Source organism: Micropterus dolomieu, linkage group LG04 (genome assembly GCF_021292245.1).
Source record: "Micropterus dolomieu isolate WLL.071019.BEF.003 ecotype Adirondacks linkage group LG04, ASM2129224v1, whole genome shotgun sequence".
Classification (NCBI taxonomy): domain Eukaryota; kingdom Metazoa; phylum Chordata; class Actinopteri; order Centrarchiformes; family Centrarchidae; genus Micropterus; species Micropterus dolomieu.
The window spans coordinates 4485906-4505710 of NC_060153.1; the positions used below are offsets into that span (position 1 = coordinate 4485906).

The following is a 19805-nucleotide window of genomic DNA, read 5'->3' on the forward strand; positions in this document are numbered from 1 at the left end:
CATATTTATGCTGATGATGACCCACAAATATACTTGCCCGTCAGATCCACAGACCCTGTAATGCTGAGTTCACTTAACAACTGCCTTTGTGAAGTTAAAAAATGGATGTCAAATAATTTCCTCCAACTGAACTCAGACAAAACAGAAATCCTGGTCATTGGGTCCCAGCAGATGGCAAATCAAATACTGCCATCTGCTGGTTCCCTAGTAAATCACATTAAGCCTTTTACAAAGAACCTGTCTGGTTTGATAGTAATTTAAATTTCGAGCAACACACCACAAAGCTTGTTCAATCATGTTTTTATCAACTTAGAAATATAGCAAAAATTCGATCTATGTTAACTTTTAAGGACACCGAGACCATTTTACACGCCTTCATTATTGCAACAGCCTTTTCACTTGTTTAACCCAAAAATCTACTGATTGACTCCAAACTGTCCAGAACTCAGCTGCCAGGCTTTTAACCAGAACAAAGAAATATGACCACATTACTCCTATTTTAGCTTCATTACACTGGCTCCCAGTATGTTTTATAATTGACTTTAAAATTGTATTGATCACATTTAAAGCTCTTCATGGCCTCTCGCCTTGTTATATTTCTGACCTTTTAGTCCCATACACACCAGCACGTACCTTGAGATCCTCGGGCAGAGGTCTGTTGTCTGTTCCAGAGTCTCGACTGAAAACTAAAGGGGACAGAGCGTTTGCTGTCAGGGCCCCGAGGCTCTGGAACAGCCTGCCCGAGGAAATCAGGTCGGCTGAGACAGTGAACTCTTTTAAGTCCCTTCTTAAAACATACTTTTATAAGAGAGCCTTTCCCGATCTTATTTGACTTTATTTTATCCCTTTTATTTTATTGTATTTTACTTATTTTATATTTATCTTAAACGTGTATTTTAGTCTTTTCAATGTTTTCTTGCTTTTATCTTGTATTGTTTTTGTATTATTGTCTTTTGGGTATTATTGTCTTTACACTTGTTAAAGCACTTTGTAACTTGTTTTTGAAAAGTGCTCTACAAATAAAGATCATTATTATTATTATCCCTAACTTTGTACAGTATTTTAGCTCTACCGTTGATAATGACTAGAGAACAGATGACTCACTCTATAATAACCAAACACTAAGACACAGCGAGGTAGTATTGTGTTTGAATGTTTATTTAAAGTTAATCCTGCTGCGCACCCCCTCCCTGTGTGAAAGCATAGTCTGAAAGGAGGAGGATACAGGCCACTATAGCGCCACATCAGCACATTTAGTAACAAGGCTACTTGTTTAGTCACAAGACCTCCATCCCCCACTGTTATGGCACTCTGTGCTGCCCTGTGATAACACACTAGCATGGTGAGGCTAGTTCATGTACAACCTCAGGAAGAACGTCCAATAAGAGACGGGGCTGAGATTAGACAGTGAGTATCTCCAATTTACCGAATAGAGAAAAAAAAAGGAGGAAGTATTACTAAATATCAAGTTCCACAGAGAAAAAAAAAGGGGCGGATGATGGTGAGAGACAGAGAAAATATTCAATATAAAGTACTCTCTCTAGTCCCTCGATGTGGCTGCTGATCCGCAAGGCGTGCTTTGATGATGTCACTAAAGTTGAATGTTGAGGCTTGTGATCATGAACCCCAAGATTCGTGGTCGTCGTCCTTCTCCAATCAATGACACAGCTCCTCTCTCCTCCTTCCACACAAAAACGGATGGACTGACAGAGTGATAGAGAGAGAACAACAAGTTAAATAGAGTATGTCAGTGTGTATTCCTATTTTGGATCATTTACCAGGAAGGAAAACAGGCAATAATACACCAGCAGTGGTTGCTAACCCTAAAAGCGCCATTCATTATACATGGCAGATGCAGGAATGTGACAAAATGTCTCCCATGTTTTTTTTTTTTGGAGTACACATAAGTACTGCCATTCATCAAATTCAGCAGCTGCACAAGGAATGAAAGAGCTGGCACACAGAAGTTACGAAATGCATCAGTTTTCCACTGAATAAATAGTCCATGAAAACTGCAGACAACTTGGACTCTGGGTAACCCAAAGTGATGGATGACATTTTTACTGAAAGGCATTGTTGACATTTGTCATTTAGAAATAAAGCGTTTCCAATAAATCTAAATGTTGTGTTGGACATATCAAACTGTTTTACCTGCGTAGGGGACTACAGATCTCCTAGTGGAATGATTTCTTCGTTGATAAAAAACTCAATGGTCTCCTCCTCCCAGTCCTCCACGTTGCTGTCCAGCTCATCAGTGTCCACTCCTGGAAGACAGAAATAAATGTCAGTCATGAAACGTAATGACTACGGAGGGTGTGTGAGAGTAGAAAGTGAGAGAGGTCCCACCTCCTCTGAGCTCGAGGCGGATGCTCTTCTGTTCCTGGTAGATCTGTTGTGCCGTCTCCCTGTAGCGACGGTACTCCTCCATCATGGACCTGCGCTTGTCCACCAGCGCCTACTCACAAACACAGAACGTTCAGATTCATAAAAGAGAATGATGTTTGGGATTGTAAACAGTTCTTATCCCTCTCATTCCTCATATATCTAAAGCAGAAAGAGGGCTCAGTAAATGGTAGGTTTGTCTCTAGCATGGAATCTAAAAACATGCTAAGACATTTTGAGAGCTTTTAAACAAGACACACATTAATGAATCACAACTTAACATCTGTTTAGCCTGAGGACAACTGGCAAAAAAAGGACAAATGCTTCAATACAGATACTTATACTGTACGTTAACACAGTTTTAACCGGTTACTGACGGTGCAGAAAATACAGAAAGGGCCCAAATAGTTGTAAGAGCACCATCTTCATCAAGCTCTACAAAATAAAATGGAAGACAGCATAGTATAGATAATATGTTAACAACTCGGACCAGTTAAAGGAATGACCGGGTCAAACCTTAGAGGCCTTGGACTGGCTCAGACGATCCTTCTGCTCAAAGATCTTTGAATATTTTTTAAGATCCTTCTTGATCATCTGAAAGACACAAAGAGATTTTATGGTTAAGGAAGGTTCCACTCCCACAAAACAAAAAGTATGACAGATACAATATCAAGTAGGGCTGTGCAATATAGTGGTATGGTAATGGTATTTGTATATCTCCAGAATCGCACAAGTTACCCCACCTCTATGAGGCAGAGAAATATCATGATATCTTTTGGAAATTCCAACAGATATCATGATATTTCACTGAATTTTCCAATAAATCTTCTATATTGGGACATGAAATTACCTATATCAGGATATGAATTTTTAGTCATATTGCACAGCCCTAATATCAAGTATATGATGCATCAGTACACAGGATGTTGTAGTCGTGAGCCTCAGATCAGAGTTAGAATCAGGAGCCGCAGTCCAGCTCTCATACGAGGTGTCAGAAAAGTTATTTAGTTCGTCATCACTGGCTCCACACACACACACACACACACACACACACACACACACACACACACACACACACCTTGATCTCGTCTGCGCTGAGCAGAGTGGGAGGTCTGGGTCTCCAGAGCAGCTGACAGAAGCGGTCCTTGTTGTTCTTCTGAAGAAGGCGGCCTTGGAACGTCCACAGCCAGTAAGCATTGTCCACCTAGACACACACATCAAAAAGTGGAAAAAAGGTTATGTGAGTGTAAGTTCAGTATGAATTCCCGCCCATCCACAGTGAATTGGTCTGGCAGGAAAGGAGTATGTACCTTGTGGCTCCACCAGGAGACTGAGGTGACGACATAGCGTCCGGTAGGGTCCCACTCTACGTCAGAGGCCATGTAGTGCTCTGCTATGTTCATCATGGTGCAGTCCGACGTGTCTACAAAGGCAAGAGCTCCATTCATGCTGCGGACACACACAGAAAAGACAATATTTACACACACACACACACAATGACATTTATAAGAAGTTCAAATATATGATACTGTGAGCCTCAGATCAGAGTTAGAATCAGGAGCGTTTGCTCTCATAAGAGGTATCAGAAAAGTTGTTTAGTTTGTCATCAGTGGCTTGTGTCTGTCACTCACACAAATACAATCACACACACAGAGCTTTAACTGACCTCCTGAGTCCAGCCAGAACCAAAAACTGTCCCTGGGGGCTCCAGAAGATGCTGTTGGCCTGCTGCTTGTCAAACATCTCTGTAGAAAAAAATGTGTCACATTCAGTGGAGGTTTACAGGGTGTCCTAGACAGTGCAACAGTAGGGCAGTTAGTGCATCCGTCCAATTTACTCACTTATGAGCTCAATCTTGCCGTTGTTTTTGACATGATAGAAGGAGACGTTGATTCTGGGAGCCTCTCCATGGAGAACAGCAAACTTGCTACCGTTAGGCTCCCATGCAAATGCTATGATGCCTTCTGTGAAAACAGAAACAACAAAAAAAGGATCAGGATTTTCTTCTCCTATGGGAAACAATCACAGTTACCTTTGTGTGTTTATTACGTTCTTACCTTTCATCTCCACCACATCAACAGGAACCTGCTTCTCTCTCATGCGGAAGATTTCAAAGTTGGTGACCACACCCTGAGAAGGATTCAGAAATAAATTTAGCATGTTTTTTTTTGTTTGTTTGTTTTTTTTACCAGTGAGGGCTCAGCTGCTTCACCCTCTGTCTCTCCACATGTGTACCTGTGTTCCTTTAGGAGTCCTGTCCACTTTCACGCACAGGTAATCTCCATTTCTCTGCCAGTGCAGTTTGCAGTCTACAACATTGAAGAGGTTGCGGACACGGATCTCATGACGAGAAGGCATCTGCATCAGAGTCACCCTGGCTGGAATATCTTTGTCCTCGGGTACCCAGAATGCTATGATGTTGTCACCAGGAGACCATGAGAAGTCCCTGTAGATACAGATTGTCAATATTATCTACACAATTTAAACCATGTGATTATAAGAAACATATCATAAAAGTATTATCAAGGACTCTTACTTGATACCGGTGATCTTGAGACTCTTCTTGTCAAGCAAGCCCATAGACTGAAACCAGAAACATGTCTTTAATGTCACTTGCACACTTTAAGTACAATTAAATGGGGTAAGTCCACTTACTGGAGTCTCATAGATGCTCAGCGTGTCTGTCGTCATCCTGGCAAAGAACTTCCCATCGTGGCTCCATCTGAGAAAGAACAAATATGTTCCATTATAATATATTCAGTCACGGCAGGAGCAACAAATGAAAACAACATGAAAGTATATGAGATTTTGACAATGAGAGAGAGAGGGGGGAGGAGAAAAAAAAAAAAAAAAAAAAGACAAACAAGCATAGAGCACTGACTTGAATATGGGCCAGTGTGCAGAGCTCTCGCAGTGGAAACCTCTCTTCTTATGTCCGGTCAGAATGTCCCAGATGATGATGGCCTGTGGGTCCTCTTTGGTGTCCATCAGTGGACTAAAGGTCACCACATATCTGGAAGGCATCACAACCACACATGGAGCTTCAGACAGCTCAGAAACTGCACCGTTCAACCAACATTATCCATCATCATTATTAATTCATTAATATCCATTTAAGCTCATTAGTTTCAATAAATTTTTGAACCAGGATCTTCAGTATTGGATCAAGTAGCTTGTGAAAAATAAGGTGTGACAGGTGTGCACATTTGAGTGTGTCAGAGAGATATTTAATCAACATTTAGGTAACTAAAAGTATCGCACTCTGTATCGGCAGATACCCATTGTGGGCCCAAAACACTTGATCGGGACATCCCTAGTTTATTGTAAGTCTTTTAAAAAATTTTATTTTCTTTCTAGAATTTTGCAAACTGATGCAGCTGCATGCGGATTTGGCACTCGTTAAAACACATCTATACATGTAAATGACTAATGCTATGAAAGGGTCAATTAGTACTGCTACACAGAAACGCTGATTACCTCTCGCATGGTGAGAAGTCGATGAGGGACACACCCTGATGGCTGAACCTCTGAATCTGCTTGAACTTCTCGCCGCCCCACAATGCAATGCCACGTTGGTGGAAGGTAGCGAGGTATGTGCCTTTAGGAGACCAGCGCACGTACGTCTCTGTCCAGCGCTGTATCATGACACAAAAACCTTATTAGTCTGAATCCCACTACTGTTGAATTACATTTAATACGACCGTATTAGCACCGTATTATTTCTACTTACTGCTCTCTCTTCAGATATGATTGGTTCCTTAGCATCGTTATTGAAAATGGCAGTCCTCTCTCCAGCTTCGTAGATCACACTGTACTGGTCACGACAGTCTGAGTCCTCAATCCAATGGCGCATATTTCCCTGAAGAGACGGACATACAGAGTCAGTGGATCAAACTGCACTTGGCACATTGTTCTGTTGATATTTGCTGGCCATTGTATAAGGTTACATAAGCGCAAAACCACTAATTTTTGCTAAATTGAAAGAGTACAAAAAACCCCAAGTAATTAATACTTAATAATATAATGATTAATAGTAAAAAGTTGTATTTGTTGTTAAATAAATACACTCACAAAATCTTTGAAAGGCTGCTTCTCAGGTGTTTCCCACTCATCACTGATGTTCATGTACCTGGGAAAACAAACAAACAGAATTAACATAAGTCACTTGTCTCACATTTATCTCACAGCTGCTGCATTTCTTAATCAGACACGGCACACTTACTTGTCAAAGTCAGTGAAAAGGTTGACCCTGAATGTGTGTTGTTTGTCGAGTTTGTATCCATCTGCGTTCTTTACTGCCTCCAGGGCCTGGGTAGGAGCAGCATACTCCAAGAAGATGTACCTGTGTGAGATATGGGTCGTTTTTAAAAAACATTAAATTAAACATTAAAGCAATATACTGCCACAACTGAGTAGAGGGCAAAACGCATACCCTTTGGTCAAGCCATCGGCGTCTGGATAGAACTCAGTGGTGATCTTGCCAAACTTGGAGAAAATCTTGTGTATGACGTTCTTTAGTTTCTCCAAACGCTCTGGGCCCACCTGAGGAACGTTGTCCACCACCACCACCGAGTCTATGCCGTCAGCCTCCTGGGGCTTCTCCCTCAGGAGGTCACCGAGCAGCTCTGAAGAGAAAGAGGGGTGGGAAGATCATAGAGGGAAACAGTAACATTATCTTATCTATCTATTGCCATCGTAAAAGGTGGTACACTGTGACTATAGTAATTAATAACCTGAATTATCAAACTTTTAAAAAGTACACTAATTACTCTTTGTTAAAAACCTAATGTTAGAGACGTGTTGATCAAACTTTACATTATTTTGGAGGCCGTAGTTTGTGGTGCCATATAATTGTATTACTCTGTACTGAGAGATGATTCTACTGTTTAGTCTACCCTCATGGATATAAATGGGGTGGACAAAATAATTAAAACTGCCTTGAGTGAGGCAATGCAGTTCAGCCACAGACTACAGCCTCCAAACTAATCATACAGTTGAATACACACCTCTGAAACAGTGTAAAAATAAAAACTTTATACACTTCACGTAGGGAGATCTGACTGCATGCTAGTTGTACTAGAATTCATTCATTTCAGCTAACGTTAGGTGACCTAAAAGACTGGCAGTTTGCTGAGGACCTTCCAGAAAAGCCCTGGAGTCTGTCTTGCAGAGCAATGCTATAAAACAGCTTCAAAGCGTCCTCATAAGCTGGAGTTTCAATGTTTTGTTATAATTGCAGGGACATTATGGACCAAACTCCCCTTAACAACGGGTTAGGGTTAACGTGACACTGATGTGAAAGCTAACTTTAATATTAGCAGCTGCTTCATGCAAACCATACTGCAGCTTCGCAGTAGTGGCCCTCGCCTTCATTATTCATTCAGACAGCTAACTTTAACAAAAACGTTAGTCATTTATCAGCTTCGGCCCTGTTTCAATACTCCGGATGACAGTGACAAGGCCACAGTGAGTGGTTGTCTGGGGACTGGGTGAGGCTTCAATGGGCGGGAAATTAAACTGTCATAACGTGGGTTTATGTTCGACAATGTGGTGGTTAGAGTTATGGTTAAGGAAAATGCTGATGTATCTGTTTAAATCCTGGTAATCAGACCTCAAGATTTAGTCACTGAGGTCCGGAAGGCTAAGTCGCAAACTAGCTATCAGCTAGCTAGCTTTGTAGCATTCATAATATCACAGCACAGCTCTTAGCGAACAGTTAGCAACAGGCCAAAAAGCCGGGTGTTTTCCTGCTGCCCCTCACCCTCATCATCGACGTCATCTTCGAAGTCCTCCGGGTCGCTGAAGGAGGGCTCCTCCTCTTCATAATCGGGGTCGTCCACCATATCCACCGTATCTTGCATTTATCAGGAGAACGAGACGGATTTCTCAACACAACTGAGTAAAATCCCCAAGATTAAAGAGGCTGACGGTCCTCGGCCGGTGCGGTACCATGTGCGAGTACGCGAAAATGGACGATGAGACGGAAACGCAACACCGGAACTTGTTCGAACGCAATACGGCCATGAACCCGCTGCGGGGGGAAATTAAAGTTGCAAAAGAGAAGGATCGGCAGTATGTGAGGCCTGCTAATGTCATTTAACCTATCCATACGTTTAAGGAGCAGTAAGCAGCGCAGATGTCCTTGTTACGATGCTCAAACGTTACATAGAAGTAAAGAGGAAAGTCACGCACCGGTAGATCCGAAACTATTTCCCGCGAGAAAAACTACATGCTGTTATTTTAGCTAGCTGTGCCATTTATCTCAATACTACATAACTTAGCTTCTAGCTATGATTCCAGATACGCGAGTCGGCGTTAGTTATGTGTGCTTAGATGTAACTATTTAGCTGTGAAGTCATTTGTGACCTGTCTACTGTTATGTATCCTGAAGTCACATATACACGTTAGTACCATGGACAGAGAGTGTGTATCGCTGCTGCCCAGTGTGTGTGAGGTGTTGGCTGACTCGGGGAGGTCTCTGCCCGATGACACCAGCCTGGAGAAACTGTTGGACTGGTTCACAGGGATCACCAAGGCTGGTTAGTACTGAACTTGGTGGGATTTAATCTGGTTTGTTTATCTGTCACGTAAAGTAGAGCTTTACACCCAGGTAACTGGGTGGCTGGATTACAAACTGGGCAAAGGCTCAAGGTTCACGGTGTGGCATTTAATTTGTGGTATTCTGGTTACTTCCCCCTGTGTTTGGGAATGTGCACCATGTAAACTTAAATAAGGATTATTTTATTGAATCATCGATTCATTGTTTTGTCTATAAAATATCACAGAATAATTCCCAGAGCCCAAAGTGACACATTCAAGTTGCTTGCCAATAGACCAATGGTTTGAGGCATTGTGTAGGGGAGGGGCCCTGTGTCTTTTGATACCTTTTAATGATTTGTCTTCATATAACACTTACATGGTGAATGTTCCTAAATAAATGTATGTTTAAAAATTAAGCTGTCATGTGTACTAACGGGAGTTAAATGGGGTAAGAGCAAGCTCATGCCAATTTGGGTTATCAATCATAAATGGCTTAATCAGCTCCCCCTTAACATAAAAAGAGAGGTTTCCGTACCTAGGGATAGTTATTACCAAAAATTATAAGTAGATAGATAGATAAACACCAGAATAACATTCAGTTTTGGAAGAGGCTCCCAATTTCTTTATTAGGTAGAACAAATGCTATTAAGATGCTGTTACATCTAAGACGAACAAGAGTTTGTAAAATTCAGATGGTGCTTTTCTTACATGGAGGAAAATGGGAATATCTGCTATTGGCGAAATGTACCTGACAGAGGCGTTTGCATCCTTCCAACAGCTCCAAGAAAAATATGGTCCCACAACGGGACTTCTTAAAATACCTTCAGGTTAGGAGTTATGTGAGGAACATATCTTCCTGACTTTGAGAGTGCAAGGCTGGACTGATTGGATGGCTGTCTAAAACATCCCGCTGGATCTAAAAATATACTTCCTTGTCTGTAAAGCGCATTGCTCTGCAATGCGCTTTACAGCATTGGTTGTACGGTTATCAGAAGATGTCTGAGACAAGAACCTGAAATATATACATATGTGGTCAATTAATACACGACACTGTTAAATACAATATTTAATCTCCCTTGAGGGTTTTTCCAGGTGTGGATTGCTAGATTAATGTTATGGCAGTACCACTGTCTAATGTTCAACCTTTCTCCTGATGAAGAGGGATCTCTGCTGAAGGCCTGTCCATGTCTGCTTGAATTCATATCCACTGTGGGTCACAGCACCGCTTTAGACCCCAGTGTCCTATCCTTCGCTCTCAAACTCACTGGCTTACTGGCTGCCACCGAGGACGGCTTCATAAAGCTTCAGGTAGCGTTAATGACACCTTGTACTTTTGTACTAAAAAGCTGTTCCAAACTATTCCTGATTTTGGTGATGTCCCCCCTGTAGGAATGCTCTCTTCTGGAGCAGGTCTTTAACCTTCAACACTGGCAAGACGCAGGACTCTGGGAGGATCCCTGTTTACGTATTGGCTGGATCCACGGCTTAAAGAACTTGCTGCAGTGCCCTAAGGCTCTCAGTTTTTTTGTACAATCAGGTGACGCTTCATGTGGGAAACAAGACCATCTCTCCTAATATGTTGTATATTATAAAAAAACAACTTGATGAGTGGAAGGCAGGTGATAGTTAGGAACAAAAACTAAGATTTTACCACTTCATAACTGAAATCTGTTTTCCTCACTCCCCAGATTTCATTGAACCGCTCCTACAACTCCAGACAGACTCAAGTCTATTCGTTGCCTCGGCTGCCAATCAGATGCTCGCCCACATCCTGCTCTTCTTTCAACCAGTCTCATCTGCAGGATATAACGCCATAGATGAGAAAGAAGAAGAAGAAGACGGTAGGACACGTACCGCCATCACAGACTTGGGAACCAGCACACAGTACACTGCTGTTGTTGAGACGATCACAGAGTACCTCAAGGAGTCGCTAGTTCCCAAAGGAAACAGACAGCTACATCAGAGTCTGCAGATCCTCAAACTGTTGGCCCTGCTCCTGGCCCAGGCCAGGCCTCCTCTCCGGGACAAGCTGCTTCAGACAGTCACAGATTCTCTGGAGGAGCTGGTGACAGCAGGCTGCAGTGTACTCACACTGCCTCTGATGGACGTCATTCTGGCTGCATACAGGTAGATCGGCTCTCTCTTAGAAACACAAACGGTTTACAGACAGGATCAGAATCAGAATCAGCTTTATTGCTAAGTAGGTTTACACATACAAGGAATTTGCTTTGGTGTTTTGAGTATGCTGTACGTGGGCGCTGTGATAATAGCATAGAGCTGAAACGATTATGCAATGAATCAATTAGTGTTAAAGTAATGTCCATGTTTGTCTTCAGCAGCTCCGGCACTGATGAACGTGTCCCAGACCAACGCGTCAGCCGTCTTCTGTCATCCATGTTGAACATTAACAAACCTGCTGACCTCATTCATGCTGCAGCTGCTTTTCTTCGCAGAAGTCGGCACCAGTAAGCATGTGTTAGCAGCACGGGTTCACACTCTTATACAGATTGTGGTTTCACCGTCAGCAGTTCAAGCTCAGTTTGTAGAAGTTATATATTCTCACATTTTAAGAAAACCAGTATTTCTTTACCAGGTCTCATCGGTGCTGTTTCCTTTTTTTCCCTGTGTTTTGGTCCAGTGATGCTGTCCACACAGCCTGGACTGTGAGAATATTGCTGCTACCCCTTGACATTATAACTGGTCAGACTCTACTGGGCACAAACACCACTGGTAAAACACACACACATTATACACACATAAAAAGAAAACAGCCTGTTATTTAGGATCTTTATAACTACATATATTTCCGTTCCTGCAGCAGGCGAGGATTGGTTTTCAATGATAGAGCAGCTGAAGAGTAAATCCTCCTGCGTCTCTGTGATCTGCGTCTGTCTGACCAACACACCGCAGATCGCACTCAAGGTGAGGCGATAAGGACAACAGAAAACAGAGGAAAGGAAATGGACTGTATTTTTGTGTGAAGCAGACTAACATGAGTGTCTCTCTTTCTCTCTCTCCATCAGCCTTCTGGTGTCCTCCCCTGTTCTTCAGCTTTAATTATCACTGCAGTTCTGTCACTGTTAAGGATCTGCAGTGGCGTCTCTTCCTCCTCATCCACTGGTTGTAGTGAGGTCTGCAGGAATGTAATCGGCAGTGGCAAAGTTCAGAAATGTGCTCTAGAGGCTCTGACAGCTCTCAGCAGCAGCCCAGGTAAAACAGTGTATGTGTGGGATGATTGAAACAGGGAACAAGATTTTCTTTTCTTTCTTAACTTATTTTACTTCAGCTTGATGGGAAACATTATTGGAAAGACAGCCACAGTGCCAACAGAATTAAATGGAGCTTCGCAATATAACAGTAAAATAGTACAGAATATCGTAAGTCATTTTCTCTGTACAGAGAGGCCAAGTCAAATCAAACTATATACTATGTACTGACACAAAAACAAATGCTACAGTGTATTAACATGATATGTTTTGTTCAGTGTGAGAAGGTGTTTTTTGAGGATGAAAAATTTAGCATGTATCCTCCAACATGTGTGTTTCAGGAGCAAAGGAGAAGATCAGTGAAGTGTTCACAGTTCTGACACAATATCTGAACAGTCCTGATTCTGACCCAACTGTAAGTTGTTCCTGTCTATGCACACTTTGATACAACTTTCGTTGTTTGTTTTTTGTCACTGACTTTCTAGGTAGTGAAAAGTTAGTGGGGGGGGCAGTGACTTAGAAGAAGACACTGATTTTCTCATCCTACATGTTTTAAAGAGATTCATAAATTCATAATTAAATATAAAACTTTATATTTAACATAATAAAGTTATAATATTACAAGAAAAATTAATATTTCAGTTAATTAACTCTTTATTGTTATTTTAGAGCATTTCAAAAACTTCTACTCCACATAATGTGATTAGAAGTTTCTTTTTTATACCACTTCCACGCATTATCTCATGTATAGAGGCAAAGTATTTTGGAGCTGAGCAGTAGTATGACAAAATAATCTTAACTAAAGGTCCACTTACTACAGCAGCTTTTCCTGTAGCTTTCATTTCATAGACATAAACGACTAATCGAGGACATAAATCAGCTGAAGTCACATCGAGGTGAAGTGACAGGGTTGCAGACTTTACTTAGATCTTTAAAATATTTATCTCAAGATATATTATAACAGTGAAATGTTTCCCATATTTCTTAGGTACTGCACAAGTCTTACCAGGCCTTAGTAAAATGGATAAGTATGTGCACAGACCTCTCCTTTATGACAGACCAGCTCAGACAAGGTAACGTTCACCAGCAGTCTCTTCGTTAAAGCTCATAAATACTCTCCTGCCTGATGAATCAAATGAATGAGTGTGGCATGCGATATGTGTATCCCTATTAGATCTTGTCGAGGTAGTGGAGAAACGTGTGTGTGACATGCGTTGGGAGGTGAGAGACTCGACGGTGGAGTTTCTGGGTCACCTGGCAGGCGTGCGTGTCTTGCTGAAGTCAGCCAATGAGGAGGTGTGTGACGCGTCTGAGGCTCTGCTGGGCGGCAGCTGTACAACTCCTCTCCTGAAGGAGGCACTGCAGGACACAGAGAGTTATGTGAGAGCCAGCGCCGTCTCTGCACTGGCAAAGACACTGGCACACAGCTGGCAGCAGGGGGCAGCACTCGCTCTGGAGGAGGTAGGCAGAAATTGTTTTACATTTTGGCACAAGACTACAGGTAAGAAGTTGCTGTGGTGAAGGATACTGTATCAGATTTTGGTCCTTCTATCAATAGTGTAAAAATAAAAACAAGGAGGTACAATGTTTTCAGATGGCTGCAGTATAACTGTAAACTTGGCTTTAATTTACTTCTGTGTCCTTCCAGACTGAAATAGTGAGCCGGCTCCTTGAAATCCTGTCCCAGGACACAGAGGGATTCGCCAGGAGGGCTGTCGTACGATACTTCATCTCCTGGTTTTCTTCACGCTCCTCACACTCTCCCCCATCGTCATCCTCTCTCCTGATGCAGTGCGTACGCTCCGCCCTTTCACAGGGCAGTGCAGATCTGGACTGGGAGGTCAAAGTTCACACGCTGGAGCTGGCTGAGCTGCTGCTGGATGAAGCCTTTTTAGGTCAACGTGGTTACAGGAAGGGCTCAGACGCACGTCGTGCTTTACCGCATCCCTATGCTGTAGTTTCTGACCAGGCCTACACGCTTCACACACACTCTGGTGCACTCACAGAGGGTGGGGAGTCTGATTTGACCGGAGCATTGAACAATCTGGTCGAGCAGGGAGCCATCTCAGCGTTGTTGAGTGGTCTGGTTGACTGCGATAGGCCTGTAGGTCTGAAGGCCTGTCGACTGCTGATAACACTCAGAGAGACAGTCTGCCCTCTTTCAATAGGGGCATCAGTTGCCAGGGTGTCCTGTGAACTGCCTGGCCAGGGCTGGGGACAGGAGATCAGAAAGGTACTGGGGACGAAGAAGAGTGATCAGGCCAGTGAAGCGGACATCGCAGCACAGAGAAGGCTCAATGGAGCAGACGAGATTCATTCTGAGGACTGTGGCGAGACTGGAGAGGAGGGTGATAGTGCGATTGTTAGTGTGTGTGAGGTGTTGAGGTCTCTGGATTTAGAAGAGAGGCTCGATGTCCTGACTCAAAGCAGCGACCACATCCACAACTCTCCCCTCTCTCTACTGCAGGACATTCTGACTGCAAGTGCTGCTCATGCTAATCCAGACACACAAACAGGGCAAGAGGTCATAGTTGACTGCTACTGACACACAAACACACACAGACTTTATGTTGGCTTGCTATCAGAGATGAACAGCACACTCTTAACTCAGGTTACATTTGCCTCTGTGTTCTGATATTTTTGTGACTTGAGTAAAAGATCATTTGTCCTGATTTATACATGTCTGTTGTTTCTGTAGTGGAACACAGCTCTGTGTGCATTTGTGAACATGTGACAGTATCTTGGAAATGTCTTTATAACCTGACGATACCACATTTGAGATTTGTTCTACAATTCATTACGTTAGCTCGCCAGGCTGATTCAACTGTTGCCTTTTCTGTGGATCCGCACACTGTCACACTTTGTCTAGAGTGGCTGTGAAATGGATGACTAAAAAACGTAGTTGAAACATGTCCTGTAAGAACGAAAGAGAAAAATACCTTACTACCTTTTATATTTGAAAATAATCTAACAGATACTTTGTTGGGACCTTTTTTCAGGTTTCGGTCAGGTAGCAGAACTCTTTCTCTAAACTCTTTCTTATATTACCAAGTTTTATGTGTCACATAAACAGTTTTTGTAAAACATCATCATCATACTCTTTATCTGCTTTTTTTTATTGTATTGTTGTAAATAAATATACAGGTAAATCAAAAAGTTTCTTTGGTCCAACAGCTTCGTACTTACTGATAAGCAACCACCTCTCCTACTGCTTCCTCTAAACCTGTGCTGTTGTGTTGACTATTCTGACAACGTATTTTGAATCAAGATACTGTAAGATAAGCCTTTATTGATTCCCCAGAGAGGAAATTCAGTTGTTGTGGCACTAGAGAAATATCATGAATTTCCCCCCGGGGAAGGATTTCTGATTTCTACTACTGATATAAAATACTTTGTATATAGTATACAGAAACATTTCATGAGCAATGAATACACAAGTAGGTAGAAAGTCAGTTAGGCCAGCCAATCATTTAATTTGGAGCAAATTAAATGATTGGCTGTGCTTATTAGTCCTACTAGAGCCACAGATACCAAATTGTTTTTATTTTTGTGTCAGAGAATTTGATTTAGTGATTGCTCTCTGATGTAAAGAGAATTTCAAAAAATATAACAAAGAATGCTTCTGAAATAAATTGCCTACCCCAGCTTGAATATAGAAATGGAAGTATACATACAGAATATAATGTAATACAGCACTATTAAAATAATATAAGATTGGTTATAAAATATAATATAAGGTTAAATGTAGTAATATAGTATAACAGAACAGAAAATATTCACCTGTACTAGATTTGTTTGGGATACCTTTTCCATTTAGTTGCTCTTGGGAACAATTGCATTACACATAAATACACCATGTGACACCTTTTCTCTTGTAAGTGTAGCCTCTGGTAAGCAGGTTTTTACCCTTGGTTTCATGGCTATTATTTAAACCTTTTTTATGCTAGTGAATCAACTGGAAGCACTTGGTTCACATTTGCAAAGACTTTTTATACTCATAAAATGATAAATAAATATATGGTCCTGGCCATCAAACTCTTCCTGGTTATTTTAATTCCTTCCATCCACTGTCACTGATTTCCCTTGTGGAAATGCTTCATTAAAGCCCCGGAGTTTAAAGTGTGTGGACATCACAGATGGAGATGTAGAGGGCAGTCGCCATCTCCACGTGTTCACACACTCACTAACTCAGTCACATGGAGGAACAGAGGGACACACGCGCAGAGAAAACTCTCCTCATTAACTAATGAGCAGGATGTCAGCGACTGCCTACACACACACACATAGATTATCTCATCCTGTAAAAGAGAAGCAAGAAGCATCACCCTGTGGTGCTCTAATCACACAGCTGTATTCTCTTTCTTCATTCATGAAGTGAAAGTATTTTTGTAGCTGACTCGACTCTTCTGTTCAGCATGGAGGCGGTGGCTCTTTTCTCTTTCACAGCATCAGAACCAGACGAGATCAGTTTTCAGAAAGGGGACATTATAAAGGTAAGTGTGCGTGTGTAAATGTTTGGCTTGATTTGAAATTCTAATTGGCCAAAGTAAAAAAAGAAAGACTGCATGCTTACATAGTGGGAATAACTGTGCATGTGTGTTATAGGTGACAGAAATGGAGGATGATTCTTGCTGGTTCACAGCAGAGATCCAGGGGAAGCGTGGCTTCGTGCCAGAGAACTACATTTCCCTCCATCCTTACCCGTAAAAAAAATTGATTTGTCCACATATTTCATACTTGTGATCAATTATACAAAAACATTTAGGATAGAAAACTGCAATTCATTAATATTACAGCTGTGGATTGTTTTGACTATGATCATGGACAGCAGTTGTTCCCAAACTCTCCCAAGTCACTGATATACATAACTGAGTTGATTTTCATTCAAAGGGTACTCATGCTTATGCCACTTTAAATAGTAACATGAATGTACCAAAATATACATTCTTGTGTGTGTGTGTGTGTTTGTAGGTGGTTTGCCGGACGGGTGTCAAGACTTGATGCTGAAAAGCGTCTGCGCTGGCAGGACACTGGAGTGTTCCTGGTGAGGGAGAGTGAATCAGCTCCTGGAGAGTTTTCTGTCTCTGTTAGGTCAGTAAACACACCACACACACACAAACACAAGAGGTAAGTCTAATAAATCTGCTGCTGCAGACTGATGTAACGTTCCCGTCACCTGTTCCCATATTGTGATGTTTAAAAGTTAAAAAATGTGTGTTTGCTGTGGTGCAGCAGTTATATTTGCATGCACTTAATCTGCTCACAACCCTCACAGCAGCTGCTCTGTGTCTTTTGTGACCTGAGAGGTAAGCATCTGCTACTGGTTCTGCTCTTAAAAAAGGAAAACACAGTGAAAGACCTTGAGTATACTTTACAACCAGAAGCATTACATGACACAGGCAGCAGCATCTCCTTGTTATATATTGTGCTGTAGTTGGATGGTTTCCATCACATTGAAAATATTTAGCAAGTAACAGCATCCATGTGTCTTTGAGTGTGCGTCAGTGGAGAGTAGCGTCAGACTATTTAAATATGTTCTACAAGAACCCTTTGCACTAAAAATATCACAGCTGCACAGATAGTGAGAGAGTGTGTGTGTGTGTGTGTGTGTGTGTGTGTGTGTGTGTGTGTGTATAATTGGGTCACCAAAATGACGCGGGACACATTTAATCATTGAGGGTAAATTAAATGTGTTCAATAATTGGGGCATTACATAATACGGCACACGGCTCAGTCTTTAATTAAACACAGATACATTATGCAATGGACACATGCCACTAAGATGCATGTACATAATGTGCATATATTTATGTTATAAAGAACAACATTATACACACAACATCTGTCTGCCTGCAAGGACTGAAAGCTAAGTGCTTTGTTTGTGCTTGCACACACCAGACACATAACACAGTGTAATCCTCAGAATGATCAACAGAGGGAAATAATGTTCAAGAAGAGTTCATGAGAATCATATGATGTGTTTTATAGTTATAAACTTCAGTGACTCATTAAAGGAGATTCTTTCAATCCCCAACATGTCTGCAGTTCATCTAGATTACATCATGGCAAACACAACTATGTGTTTTGTGAGATCGAATACAGGTGAACTTCCTCTGAACTTTTATCACAGTGCTAAAACAAGGTTCTTGTGTCCCAATTCCATACTACATGCACCTCACAGAATACTTAAAACAGTCTGTGTGTGTACTAATAAAAACTGTGCTTTTGATGGACACTATTGTCCCACAGTACAATCCACAAAGCAAATGGAGGAGCTGCTTCCAGCTGGAAAAAATTAAGCAATTGTTAGTAGTGCTGAAACAGCAGGAACACCTTAGAAAGCTAAAAATAACTGTTACACTTCTTTGGAAAAACATTTTGCTGTCTCTTTGCAAACTTCTACTGCTATTAGTATGCCAAAGTTGTCTGTTGGTTTAACTATTGTGTAGTATTTGATTTCTTTTACTGTACTTACTTCAAAACAACAACAACTGTGCACTATAAACATTATTATCAGTATATTCTGTAGACGTTTAGTATGTAGTATGGAATTGGGATAAAGCAGTAGGCAGACAAACATTCAAATTCACACACTAATGGGCATTTAGAGTCTGTCATTAACCTAACTGCATGTCTTTGGACTGTGGGGGGAAAGTGACTCAGAACAGAAACAGAAACAGAGAGAACATGTAAACTCTGTACAGAAAGGAGATTGGATCAAACTCAGGACCTTCATGCTGAGGAAACCACTGTGCTGCCCAAACTAATTAACTAGAAAACTACAAAATCCCTACAACAAAACATAAAAAGGTTTTCATGGTGGAAAGTACTATTGTGTTCTTTTCTTTTGATAAGAAATAATAATATGATAAAAATATGTATAAAAATGGGTTTTATCAAGTGTATTACACCCCCAGAAATGTCTATATTAGGGTTGCAACTAACGGATTATTTTCATTGTGGGTGAATCGGCACATTATTTTCGATTAATTGTTTGATATAAAATAGAGCTGAAAAAATTAATCAATAAGTTGATTGACGGAAAATTTATCTGCAAAAATTCTGATAGTTGTTGATTGTTGTTGTCTAATAGTTTAAGTAATTTTTTCTAGCAAAAATGTCAAACTTTCAGCTTCTCAGTTGTGAAGACTTGTTGCTCATATCACTGTAAACTGACTGTCAAAAAGCACATACACTCACCTAAAGGATTATTAGGAACACCTGTTCAATTTCTCATTAATGCAATTATCTAATCAAACAATCACATGGCAGTTGCTTCAATGCATTTAGGGGTGTGGTCCTGGTCAAGACAATCTCCTGAACTCCAAACTGAATGTCAGAATGGGAAAGAAAGGTGATTTAAGCAATTTTGAGCGTGGCATGATTGTTGGTGCCAGACGGGTCGGTCTGAGTATTTCACAATCTGCTCAGTTACTGGGATTTTCACACACAACCATTTCTAGGGTTTACAAAGAATGGTGTGAAAAGGGAAAAACATCCAGCATGCGGCAGTCCTGTGGGCGAAAATGCCTTGTTGATGCTAGAGGTCAGAGGAGAATGGGCCGACTGATTCAAGCTGATAGAAGAGCAACTTTGACTGAAATAACCACTCGTTACGACCGAGGTATGCAGCAAAGCATTTGTGAAGCCACAACACGCACAACCTTGAGGCGGATG

The 19805-nt window shown here is 41.4% G+C and overlaps 3 protein-coding genes and 2 non-coding genes across 7 annotated transcripts in view; 2 read left to right on the top strand and 3 right to left on the bottom strand.

Moving 5' to 3' along the window:
• Nucleotides 1-1137: 1137 nt before the first annotated feature.
• eif3ba (eukaryotic translation initiation factor 3, subunit Ba) lies at nt 1138-8414 on the bottom strand. The gene is made up of 19 exons (XM_046048188.1): nt 8144-8414; nt 6815-7007; nt 6605-6724; nt 6454-6511; nt 6113-6241; nt 5860-6017; nt 5264-5395; nt 5038-5104; nt 4919-4965; nt 4618-4828; nt 4440-4512; nt 4224-4346; nt 4049-4127; nt 3693-3831; nt 3461-3586; nt 2899-2976; nt 2347-2455; nt 2152-2264; nt 1138-1703 (listed from the first exon to the last, which is right to left on the bottom strand). The coding sequence occupies exons 1-18, from the start codon at nt 8241-8243 to the stop codon at nt 2164-2166; spliced, it is 2043 nt and encodes a 680-aa protein (XP_045904144.1). The 5' UTR covers nt 8244-8414; the 3' UTR covers nt 1138-1703; nt 2152-2163.
• Nucleotides 3319-3406, bottom strand: LOC123970500. Its single transcript, XR_006824990.1, has one exon. It is a non-coding gene; the product is annotated as a small nucleolar RNA SNORD60 (small nucleolar RNA).
• Nucleotides 3915-3997, bottom strand: LOC123970504. The gene has a single exon (XR_006824994.1). It is a non-coding gene; the product is annotated as a small nucleolar RNA SNORD60 (small nucleolar RNA).
• brat1 (BRCA1-associated ATM activator 1) lies at nt 8081-15287 on the top strand. 3 transcript variants are annotated; one of them, XM_046048181.1, is made up of 12 exons: nt 8081-8921; nt 10082-10230; nt 10312-10459; nt 10611-11049; nt 11259-11387; nt 11561-11652; nt 11744-11844; nt 11946-12132; nt 12470-12543; nt 13117-13201; nt 13303-13589; nt 13777-15287. In XM_046048181.1, exons 1-12 carry the CDS (start codon nt 8795-8797, stop codon nt 14671-14673), a joined length of 2715 nt encoding a protein of 904 aa, XP_045904137.1. In that variant the 5' UTR covers nt 8081-8794; the 3' UTR covers nt 14674-15287. The 3 variants fall into 3 exon arrangements, with proteins under 3 accessions (XP_045904137.1, XP_045904136.1, XP_045904138.1); XM_046048180.1 differs by having other exon boundaries at nt 8092-8921; nt 11741-11844; XM_046048182.1 differs by having other exon boundaries at nt 8092-8921; nt 11262-11387; nt 11741-11844.
• Nucleotides 15288-16543: 1256 nt separating this feature from the next.
• The window catches only part of LOC123970269 (GRB2-related adapter protein-like), a 5411-nt gene continuing 2149 nt past the window's right edge, over nt 16544-19805 (top strand). Inside the window, exons 1-3 of the mRNA XM_046048259.1 lie at nt 16544-16621; nt 16734-16831; nt 17100-17219. Of these exons, the coding sequence (XP_045904215.1) occupies nt 16544-16621; nt 16734-16831; nt 17100-17219 (296 nt within the window). The remainder of the gene's footprint in view (nt 16622-16733; nt 16832-17099; nt 17220-19805) is intronic.